General features: G+C 37.6%; 1 protein-coding gene across 2 annotated transcripts in view; it reads right to left on the reverse strand.

The window, feature by feature from the left end:
* Positions 1-4,939: 4,939 nt before the first annotated feature.
* LOC132765741 (neuroendocrine protein 7B2-like) overlaps positions 4,940-12,238 on the reverse strand; it is a 53,275-nt gene continuing 45,976 nt past the window's right edge. For both annotated transcript variants that reach the window (XM_060760027.2, XM_060760019.2), the window contains 2 exons: positions 7,669-7,722; positions 4,940-5,480 (listed from right to left, as the gene is read on the reverse strand). In XM_060760027.2, the coding sequence (XP_060616010.2) occupies positions 5,376-5,480; positions 7,669-7,722 (159 nt within the window). In that variant the 3' untranslated portion in view covers positions 4,940-5,375. The remainder of the gene's footprint in view (positions 5,481-7,668; positions 7,723-12,238) is intronic.

Here is a 12,238-nt window from a genome sequence, read left to right on the forward strand (position 1 = left end):
TGATGAAAGGGAGTTTCTCAGTAGTGGTAAAAGGGAATTGATGGAATAATTTACAACAGCAGGAGACCAGATTGCTGGAGATGATAGTTCTAGGAGCAAAGACATTGCTACCTTTTATGGAACTATTGTAAATTGGAGATGGCATTGCATACTTAATTGTAGCAGTTAGTTCAGTGGCTTTGCAGAAAAGACAGTAGGCTCGCTTTGATTTACCTCAGCTGAGTCTCTTAAATTCAACTTTTAAAAGGAGCCAAGTTTAGTGATCTGTTTACAGTGTCACTGCAACAAGAGCAGTAGGTTTAAGAGAGAGAGAGAGAGAGAGAGAGAGAGAGATGGCAAGCTCCAAACCAGCATCTGCTTACAATTTATCAGTTCATTTGATGGAAGGAGGAGTCTCTGTCATGAAGACAGAAAGATAGGATAATGACAGTGATGTTGACTTTGGAGCAAGAATCAAAACAAGATACTTTCTTTGTGCCATCAGCTTTAACCAGTAAATCGTAATTTCATTGTACAGGGAACACTATGCCACTGACTCCCACCCTTATTTTTCTTGGCTTACAGATGAGGAAATAACAGTGCTGTAAAATATCCATGTTTCTGTAGAAAGCAATTATTCTCTTTGTGGTGGAAAAATGATTTTAGTGACCCCAGTCTTTCAAGATTGGAACCACCTTTCACCCTCCTATTTCCTCCCATGACCTGAAAGCTAGTGCTGACTGTGAAAGATCTTCAAAGTTCTGTCAGCTGTAATTGCTAATGTTTCTGCCATGGCACTTACTATCATTGAAGATTTGTAGTGTTCCCATGTGTTCAACACATGGCTACTAGAGAGTTCTCAAGTGAGGAATGACATCGTCACTGGAAAACAGTTTCCATCATAAATAAAACAACCATGAGCAGTTACTACAGACTTCCTTCGCATGGTGAATTAGGAGAAGGCACAGGAATGCAAGCTGATGCTTCAACTTATGTCAGAAAGCACCAGAGTGAAAGAGAAAATACTCTATATATGTCACAGGAGAGTGATGTGTTTAATCTTTCATTGACTCAGAGAAACAAATGTGTCTGGCTGTATTCCAAGGTGGTTTTAAAAATGGAGTCATGCCAATGGTGCTGCCTATTAGGGGTACCAAAACGTTTACTTGCAACCAGGAATTCACACTGAAATAGGCTACCTTGGATAGACTGAAGCCTTGTCTGGTGCAAAGCAGATCTTCTCCAAGGAATCTCAAAGCCATTGGACTGTTCTTGAAGCTTTGGATACACTTCAGAGGGATCTTGCCAGGCTTCCATCAATTAAAATTTTACATATCACCCCTGAGTTCTTAATAAAAGGGAAATCCTGGGCAGGAATATTAGAAGAAAGGACTCTCTCTTTTTACTCCCCCCCCCCCCCCATTATAGTATTTTGAAGGAGTGATCAAATTTTATTGAATCACTTTATTTTGATAGTTTTTCTGACTGTATCTGTAATGGCAGCAGGAACATAGAAATATGGCTTATAATGAATTGACTCATTAGTCCATGTATTCCAATGATTGTTAGTTCTTACTACTAGTGGCTCTCAGGAGTTTCAGGAAGGAATAATTCAACTCATTAGATCACAAATATATGAACAGACTCTGTGAGGAAAGCAATATTGGGCTGGGGGGGGATGTGTACGGTAATAAAAGAACTATATAGTGGAAATAAAGCAACCACACTAAACAAGGCACACACTAGACAAATAAATATCAAGAGGGGAACCAAACAGGAATGTCCCCTTTCTCCAGCCCTAGTCTCATTGGCCATTGAACTATTAGAAAATTCAATAAGGAACAACCCAGTCATTAAAGGATATAAAGTGCGCAAGGAAGACATGAGGATTAATCTGTATGCTGATGATGTTATGGTATGGAAGTGTCATTACAATCAATAGTTAAAATAGTTAAGGATTTTGGGGGGAAAATTGGCCTCACAATTTATTTTGGAAAATCAGAGATACTGCATAAAAATCTAACATTGGAAGAACTCAAGAAGATTCAAAATATTATGGGAATTAAATTGGGGAAAAAGAAGATGAAATACCTGGGGGTAGATATCCCAAAAAAATCTGAATAATATAATACCAATAATTTTAACCTTCTATGGAAAAATATAAGCAAACAAATTAACACACGGGGAAAGAAATTTTGAGATATATCCACAAGGTTAAAAATTTATAAGATGAAGATTTTGCTCAAATTCTTATTTTTGTTCCGAACCCTCCTGGTGAATATTCTTAACAATTTGCTGAAGAAATGGGATAACTCTATCAAAAAATGAGTATTGGGAGGAAACAAAAACAGAATTGCCAAGTTTCTATATTGCAGTAAACAAAAAATGAGTGGATGGGGGGCTCCCTCTTTGGGAATATACTATGAGGCAAGTCAGTTAGCAAGGTTATTAGAATTTGAATTGGAAGGGTCAAAAGGATGGGTGCAAATAGAAAAGGAAGCAAATAGTTGGCAAAGAAGTTTCAGGAAGGAATGATTTTTCCTACTGTCCTGTTTCAGGATAGCAAGTGCCCTGGAGGAAACAACTGGGATTTTGGAGAGCAACCACTGGAGAAACCAAGCAGAATTAAATACAGATGTAATTAATAAAGACTAGGGTCAGACCATAAAAATAATCCAGTAAGTGTCCAAAGCCAAGCATTAAGTCACTAATGAGAATACTATAAGGAAGAATTCAGTGGCCAGGACACAAGAGCAAAGAATGACATACAGTTCAGAACAGAAATAGTGGATCCGTTGCCTTACAAGAAATTGTCTGTGCTAATTTATAGCCCAGCTGGGATGATCTTCACAGTATTCCTTCTTTAAAGCAGACCAAGGCTGGTCCTGGTCCATTGTGGCTGCTTCCTTTACATCCAACATTCAGAAGAATGTAGTATTTCTTATTCCAGTTCTTCAAGATCTACATGGGATGGTCCATGTTCTGCTTCCAATACAAGACTACTAGCCATCATGTTTTTGATGACGAGACGACAGTGCATGGGTATTGTAGTAACTGTTTATTAATTGTGTAATGTGTTAGGTTATTAACTGTTTTTATACTGTAGCACTGAATTTTTGCTGTTCGTATTTGTTGTGAACCTCTGTGAGTCGCCTTCGGGCTGAGAACAGCGGTATATAAGTAAGGTAAATAAATAAATAAATAAATAAATGGCTGATTATCTAGATTTTTCTTTTGTCAGAGGCAGCCTCCTTCAGGTAGATATGGCAGTCTACTTTTTATCTGCAGACCCTTGATGTTCCCTAGTAGCCTGCCATCCAAACACTAACCACACCAACTCTGATGGCTTCCCTTTTAGCAACTTATCCACCCAATTCAAGGAGGCAGTAATCATGTTCTGAGGCAATAATCATTCTACTATGTACCTGCAAGTAAGCCCTGGTGAGCTGAGTAGGATCCTGAGCAAATCTGTGTAAGATGCTGCTGCAAGTTTTAACTTTTTCATAATCATGACATATATTTCATTCCACTATCCAACCAAAGTTTTGATTAAATGCACCCAGCCCTCCATATTCACTGGGAGTAGGGGGTTTGAGCCCCCATTAAAATGAAAAAACAAAAAAACAAAAACAAAAACAAACCTGCAACTAAAAAAATTGTTTTGACTTTAGAGCATTCCTCTAGGAATCTGACCCGAACACTGGAGGACCTAGAGAGACCAAATTAATAAAAAGTGCAAATAATAAAGCCCACAAATGTCAAACCCACAAATGTAAAGGGCTTGCTTTATAATCGAGTTTTCCTTATTTTTTATTTTATCTGTTTACTCTCTTGAGAAAACCTAATTTCAACAAACAGGAAAAAACAGCCTGTGAAGCAGATAGTAACACCAATATCAACCACCTTAAAGACATGAAAATCAACTGAGAATCAAAGCCTTAAATGGTTTGCATATGTGAGAAATTGAACAAAGTTTGTATTATCTATCATTAGGTCAAGTATAAAGTGCAGTGAATAGTGCTTCTTTGTGAATGAACATTTTGCTAGTAGGCTTGGACCCGGATCAGTTTGACCGAAAGTGATTTGTAATATTTGGTGGGCTGTTTTGTGTAATCCTCCAAAAACAGAACAGGGAGGAGGGATCTGAAAAGCTGGGCAAAATTGATCAAGAGAGCCAGATTTAATGGCTGCAGGAGAGGATGGAGTTAAGTCTGCATTATACTTGAGGCTCCTGGAGAAGATCCTGCAGCATCTTTTCTCCCTCCTCAGTAGCAGAAAATTTCCCTAGGCTCCTTCTCCAGAGAGAGCCCTGCTGGGAACTCACTTTCCCAGCAGCACTTGCATGGGGCGAACATTGAAAATTCTCTTGGAGCATGATGGGAGTTAAGTTTTTCTCTCTCTATTTCTAAGCCAATAAAAGGCTTGGTTGTGTCCATGCTCTGATCGGCTGAGAATGGACACAACCGGTGACTACAATTCCCAGAACCCTCTCTTGCAGTTTATCTTATTTTTTTTAAAAAAGTTATGGTAAAAACTTAAAATAATTCTAAAAAATCAGTAGATTGGTGAATTGTTTTGAAACTTGGCAGACCTGCAGTTGTAAAAGGGATCTAAAACTGAAGTAGGTTTCATGCAGATAGGCCTTAAAGTGACTGAGGATTGAGTTTGTAACCAATGGCCCAAATCTTTGCCGAATGAAAATGGAAACACTCCTCCCAATTCAAATAACTTCCCAGTAAACAGAATGAGGGGTTAGCCAAAAATGGACCCCAAAACAGCAAGCCTTTTGACCAAATTGATCAAGCCTAATTGCTAACATACCTGTAGGGTGTATGTCAAGTGTCCTTTCCAAAGCAATAAAAAGCATAAAATTTAATTGGGTATTCCACACTGAAAACAAACTTTACAATTTGCTTACAGTAAAGAAGTCTGTCTTCACAAAAATATTCTGAAACATATATATTTTCATGCAAATGCTAAAGGCTGCATTTAGTATTTATTATAAGAGACATAGCATATGGGGTAAGACATTGTGAATTAGGTTATTATTTTGGAAGGTAACTTGGTAAAATAACTGTTCTCAAAGGGCAAACATCACATTCTGTGAACAAATATAAAAGTTTAAAAATTGTCCTCCTGTTTACAAATTGATTTTAATGCCGCTTAACCTCCACTGAACATTAATGTTATTTTTAAAAGCTGCTTCCACATCCAAAGCAAGAAAATTCTAGTTCACTTAACAAAACAAAAACAGAACTGAGTTTCAATGTATCTAGGAGAACAAATGTTATAAATCTAGCTGCTTTCAAGCAATAATTATATAAGAAACAAACATGCAGCCACTATGAGGATTTGAATCAATGATTATAAGCAAGTTTAGGGGTTTCCATTAGACTTCATTTGGTTTCTTCATTTTCTTTTTCTTCATCCGAAAAATGCGGAACAGATTTCTTCGCTACAACGTTGTCCAGTCTTTGTCCTTGGAGATACGGATTTACACTCTGAAATATAAATATGTATACACACATTAAAAAAGTAAATAGGAATGAGAAAGAATTCTGAGAAATGTTCTATAGTATTCAACTATATTCAGGATGTTTGTGCTTGAGTGAGCGTGCTAAAGATGATGGCCTAAAATGTTCTCCTTTAATCTCAATTCTGAAAGGTTGGGAATCTCTTATCTAGAATTCTGAAATCTAAAATATGTGCTAGTAATTCCAAACATAGTGTGCTATCAGAAAACTATTAGCATGAAATGAAATAGCCACATGTGTATATTAAAGGTTTCCTGAGATACTATATATAGTAGGCACTTGGTATCCACCAAGGTTTGGTTCCTGGACCTTCCATAGACAGATAGATTCTTTAGATCAGTGGTTCTCAACCTGTGGGTTCCCAGGTGTTTTGGCCTACAACTCCCAAAAATCCCAGCCAGTTTACCAGCTTTTAGGATTTCTGGGAGTTGAAGGCCAAAACATCTGGAGACCCAAAGGTTGAGAATCACTGCTTTAGATAGTAAGGTGACATCTCAGTGAGCCCTCCGCAGTCACTGGGGTTAGGAATTGATAACTGTTAACCCGAGAGAACATTTTCTAGGAATTTCTAGGTCTTCCAGCATGACTAGAAACATTTCTAGGAATTTCTTGGTCTTCCAACGTGATTGTATGGTTATCTTCCAGTGGATGATGACCACAGAATTGCAATGGAAGACCCAGATATACCTAGAGAGGTTTTGTTTCTAGAATATTCTAGGTCAGTGATTCCCAACCTTTGGTCCTCCAGTTGTTTTGGACTTAAATTCTCAGAAATCCCAGCATTTACAATCAAAATGGTGAATAACCCAATCCACCAAAATGTGCAGAGGGTGACTATATACAGTGGCATGATAAAATGGTGCCCTTTTGTCAGGATCTTATGCCTAGGATGTGTCATAAGGAAAATGGTTTTGTCTTGATTTGACTGCTAAAACCTTGCAATGTCATATATTTTATTATGAATGTCATGCCTTTTGTTATAAGTAACTATTAAATTGTATTAAGCTCACAACATTTTAGCAGATAGGAATTAGGGTAGTCAACTGCATATTGTAGTTATGAAGTAAGTAATGGGCACTGCTTATCACTGTTATGAGACACCTGGGAGAAAAGGGAGTTTGGTCTGGGAGTAGCAATGCACTGGGATCCAAGGTCGTTCTCATGTGAACTGGTATTTGGGTAGATAATGTAATGTTTAGATTAATTGAGCAATTAAAAAACTGCAAAAAGGGGAACTGAGAGATTCCTGTGGGCCAATGGGATTGTAATGTTGTGAAAGGTTTGAATGTATGGGATGTATGATTATAGCAATCCTCAGATCCCTTCCACACAGCTATATAAAATCTACTTGAACTGGATTATATGACGGTGTGGACTCAGTTAATCCAGTTCAAAGAAGTTATTGTAGATTATCTGCCTTGATATTCTGGGTTGTATGGCTGTGTGTAAAGGCCCTCAATTGTGATAAAAGTAGCATGTGCTTTGAATAAAGTTCTATTTCTAATTTGTACTTACAATATGATAAAATTGAGATTTGCTTTTTGGATTTTTTAAAAAATACGTTTAAGTCATGGGTATTTGAATCTCTGGATGGAGAATACACTGATACAGAGGGTCAATTGTCATAGTCTGCTGCATTGCAGCACAATTTAGTATCGCAGCTAACCTCAGCCTCCAGCTGGATCATGCACTTCAGCCACAACCTAAATTCGTTGCATCTGTCTGAATGATTTAATAAATCCTAATGCAGATAGAGAGCAATATTACATGTCCTATAAGGCAGGCACACCACAAACAGTGGAATACATATATAGAGGAAGAGTTACTTATAAAATTGATATATTTTGCTCTTTTATACTCTAAAAGAAAACCTTCAATAGGGGAAGAGGTGAAGTCCATTTTGAATTTTAGTTTGAAAACAACGTGCCATGACTTGAACAGTATGTTAGGAAAAATTAATTCAGATGAAAGAAGCATCTGTGAGAAAGGTATCACTTTGGTTTGGTGCAGAAATGTTTGGGGAAGCAAGGAGTACAACCAAATGTAAACATTTGCAAATAGTACATCTATATTGTTCCTTCAACAATCTGATTTGACTTTGTGTTACTGTCTGAACCCAGAGGAAAATGAGAACAAGTTGTACTTTGAAAATTACCCTTTTCTTTCGTTTTGGTCCGCCCTTCATTTTCTCAAAGAGTAAATTCTTATTCTGAAAGAAAAAAAAAAAAGAATACAAAGTATGGACCACATTTTATAACTTCTTTTCAAGCAAGACTTTATACCATGTAAATATTAACATATGAATATTTTGGAAAGCAGTTTGGGAGAGAATGCCATGTTGCTGGAAGATAAACCACAAGAAAACATTTGAATTACTACAGCTATTAATAAAATATTTTTGCTATTCTTCTGGGATACACAGTGTCATCAACTATTATAAGAATTGGGAGAAATGGTGGTTTAGAGTGTAAGATGGTTCTAATCGAACTGTCTCAGCAAGAGAAGAGTCAGAGTGGAATAAACAAAGGCATTTCTGAGCACATGCTTAATATGGATGAGATCCCAAGTTAAGGCCCCAGCTACACAGATCTCAGATTCCAGGGGAAACCTCTGCCTCAGACTTAAAGGGCTTTTCCAGACAGGCCGTTACCCCAGGAGCATCCGTGTTTAAAAAAACACGGCTGTTCCTGGGAGCCCATCTACACACACCCCAAAAATTGCATGCTTTCTGGGGTGGGTGTCCACATGTTCTTCCAGGACTGCCAAGAACACCGAGACACTGTAACCTCTTTCCCAGAAGCCCCCCCCCCCCCAAACAGAGTAAGAAAACAAAACAAAACAAAAGATGGCTGACCATGTTCTCCTGGCACGTACAAATGATTTTTTTGGAGGGGGGGGGGGCAGAAGCGATTTTCTTCCCTTCCCCTTTCTCCTGGCACATCATTTGTTTACGCCAGGAGAACTCTGGCAACCATCTCATGGAGCCCGGGCGAGTTTTGTTTTTTTACTCTGTTCTGGGAAGCTGTTGGGGAGGGGGTTGGTATTCCCACGGTTTTCCGGGCCAATTTAACCTGGAAAACCATGGGAATAGTGTCTGGACTGCACTACTTCCAGGGATTGCAGTTCAGACACCGGAAGTAGTGGGTTTATCCTGCGCCTACCAAGAAGGCACGGAATGAACCCACTATCAAATTAATTTGCCACAAACCAGTGGTTTCCTGGTTTGTGGCAGATTAATTCGGGTTTGTTTAGGACGTCATCTGGACAACCCCCTTTTTATTGCAGAAGTCTCTGCAATAACGTGGCTGTGTGGATGTGCCTATGAGATCTATTGTCTAGGCCTGGGCTTCTTAAACGTTTTTCACTCACGACCCCTTTCCATCTGAGAATTTTTATGTATATAAAAATAGTATATAAAATAGTGATAAATATCAAAAGTTTACTGATCATAAATCAGGAATTGTAAGGCATGCTAAACAGGCTTACAGTATTTTCCTTTTTGTGAAGTACAGCTGTAGGTTATATTTCAGAGGAAGGAACGAGCACAACCACTTCTGAGTAATTCCATGCAAAAGAAAACTCTACAACATTCATGGAGTCACCATAAGATGACAAACAACTTGAAGGGACATATATTTATACAGCTTGAAGGGATATATATTTATTCAATACCCTAAAGCAGAGCTATCCAAACATTTCATGTTGGTGACACACTTTTTAGACATGCATCATTTTGTGACACAGTAATTCAGTGTTACTAGCAAACCAGAAGTTAAACCAATGGCTTATAAGAGATAAGGACACATGCATCAACAGTAGCAACAAAATGTATAGGGACACAATGTATCTTATGAAAATCTTTCATTTATATTTTTAAAATATATGATTTAATGCTGATTTCACATAGACTCAGAGGTTCCTTGTTATGTTTGTGCAACACACATACTGCAGCCGACACACTAAAGTGTTATGACACACAGTTTGGAAAGCTCTGCCCAAAAGGCACCAAGCCCTATCTAATTTTGGAAGCTAGGCAGGATCAGCCCTGGCTCATGCTTGGGTGGAAGACAGTCAGTGAATACATGTTGTAGTAGGCTATGTTTCAGAGAAAGGAACTAACAGGAATAATACTTGAGTATTTTTCACCCCTAAGAAAATCTTTAAAAATCTATTGGGTCACCATAAGTTAAAAAGTAAGTTAAAAAGTAATTAAAAGTCACACACACATCAAGAGTAGATAGTTTTAAATTGTCGGGTCAAGAATAATTGGTTTGAGACAGGACTATATTTATTCAGAACTTTGTTCCTAATGGCTTTTGACTCTTTAGGTTATATTTATGTCTGGCCGCCAGCAGAACAAATACCATAGACCTGATTCCTTCTCCTTCTGCATTCCCCTTTAACTTCCTCATCTGCTCTGGAAGATATAGGATGGATCTACGTTGCCATACAATGCCGTTTCAGAATGCAGTTTAACTGCACTGAACTAGATTATATGGCACTGTAGAATCATATAGGCCAATTCAATGCAGTTAATCTGCATTCTGAAACTGCATTATTTGGCAGTGTAGATCCAGTCTTGGGGACCATAGAGAGTATATTTTGTAGGATGTGAAGGGAGGAAAATGGACATCACACAAGGAGAGGTGGGTATGCTTTTGAATGCTTTGAAAAGCAGGGAAAGAAGCTTATAGCCAGGTATAGAGGATTTAGAATTATATTCTGCCTTTTCCCACAGAATGGGAGTCCGAACAGTTAAGAATAAAATGCATACATAAATAAACAATTGAAACAGATATTTAAAAAAATATTTTATAATATGTTTTTAAATTTTAAAAGGAATTATTTTATTTTTTTGCCTTGTCAGAAGCGACTTGAGAAACTGCAAGTCGCTTCTGCTTTGAGAGAATTGGCCATCTGCAAGGACATTACCCAGGGGACACCCAGATATTTTTGACGTTTTACCATCCTTGTGGGAGGCTTCTCTCATGTCCCCACATGGGGAGCTGGAGCTGACAGAGGAAGCTCATCCATGCTCTCCCAGATTCGAACCTACGACCTGCCGCTCTTCAGTCCTGCTGGCACAAGGGTTTAACCCACTGTGCCACCAGGGAGACTACTGAATTCCAAATTCTATCAAGTCCAGGCAGCAGATTCAGCACTCGTAAATTATAGGAACTATAGTCCTGTAATATCCAGGACTTTTCTTTTAATCTCTGTTCAAGTCTTTATCGCAAGTGCTTTCATTTCTTTATTTTATTCAAGTTGTAAAATCATTGAGTTGGAGGAGGATCACCTAGACCAATCTTTTGCTCATCAGCTAAAACATTTTTGGCAGGAGGTCATCCCATCTCTGTTTGAAAACCACTAACAAAGGAGAGTCCCACACCTTTCAAGGTATTTTTCTACTTTAGGAAACAGCTTTTAACTTCATGTTCTTCATAAAATCTTAATTGAAATCGCCTTCCTTGTAATTCAAATGGATTGGTTCAGGTTCTGTCCTCTAAGTCGGAAGAAAACAAGCTGCTCCATCCTCCATATAACAACACTTTGAAGATGACTATCGCTTCTCAAATGTCTCTTCTTCAGACTAAACATATCCAGCTCCCTTAAGTCTTCCTTGTAGAACTTAATTTCCCAAATCATTACAATTCTGTTCACCCATCCTTTGGACATGTTCCAGAGTAGCAAATTCCTTCTTAACCTGTAGTCCTTCAAGGTGTGGATCAAGCAGAATAGAGTGGTACTTTTACTTCTCTTGATTCCTTTGCACTACTGACTCATGTTTTACTTTGGGTTTATTAAGATCCTTTTGACACATAATCCTGTCAGAACCATATGCTGCTTATCCTATATTTGTATATCCAGTTTTTCCTGCCTAAATGTATTAAGTTGTTGATTACGCTGGGTAACCTCATCAAAACCCTTCCCTTCATTAAAAACCCATCTTTAAAAACATCCTTTTAAAAAACAAGAAAGTGCACAATGTTTGGTCTAGAGATTTAATAGACTGAACCTTTAAAAGCATCCAAAGTTGTCTTGGCAGACAGAAGAAGAAGAAAAAGGAAAAAGGCAATGTCTATGACCACGGCTTGTACAAGTGTTTCCACATATTGTTATATTTCATAAATGTAGTGAGCTCAAATAAGATTTGGAATGTGAGACACATACTCCACAGATTTTTTTTTTCAATTGGCATGGTAGTTCTGAATCAAACAAAGTGGAGAAAAAGAGATTAGATTAAAATTAGGAGAAAAGCGAAATGCAGTGTCACAGTTATATAAACAATTGACCCAATAGTCGCAACACAAACAGAAGTAGTGAAAAAGTCACAAAACAATCATTCCTAAAATAAGCCTTGTTTTTTGAGAATCAAATGCTTTAGAGTGATTTGTGCCAAACATTATCTGTTGGGTACTTCTCATACTAATTTAAACCCAAGTTCACAAGACATAACTTTTGACTGACCTCAAACTATTTCATCTAAAGTGTGCCAAAAGGACAGGGAAACATTCTTGGCTATAATCACTTTTGCAAAATTATTGGGGGGATGATTCTTTAGGAAGCAATATATAATTTATAGTTTATTTTAATCTAATGTTGTAATTTAGTCATCTAATAAAAAGAGTTTTTTCTGTTTCTTTTTTTTTTTAAAGTTGCACTGCAATTCAAATTAGAAGTTAAATCTTTAAAGTTCAATTGCTTTGGGACAACAAAGATCATAT

Source organism: Anolis sagrei, chromosome 1 (genome assembly GCF_037176765.1).
Source record: "Anolis sagrei isolate rAnoSag1 chromosome 1, rAnoSag1.mat, whole genome shotgun sequence".
Taxonomy (NCBI): Eukaryota; Metazoa; Chordata; class Lepidosauria; order Squamata; family Dactyloidae; genus Anolis; species Anolis sagrei.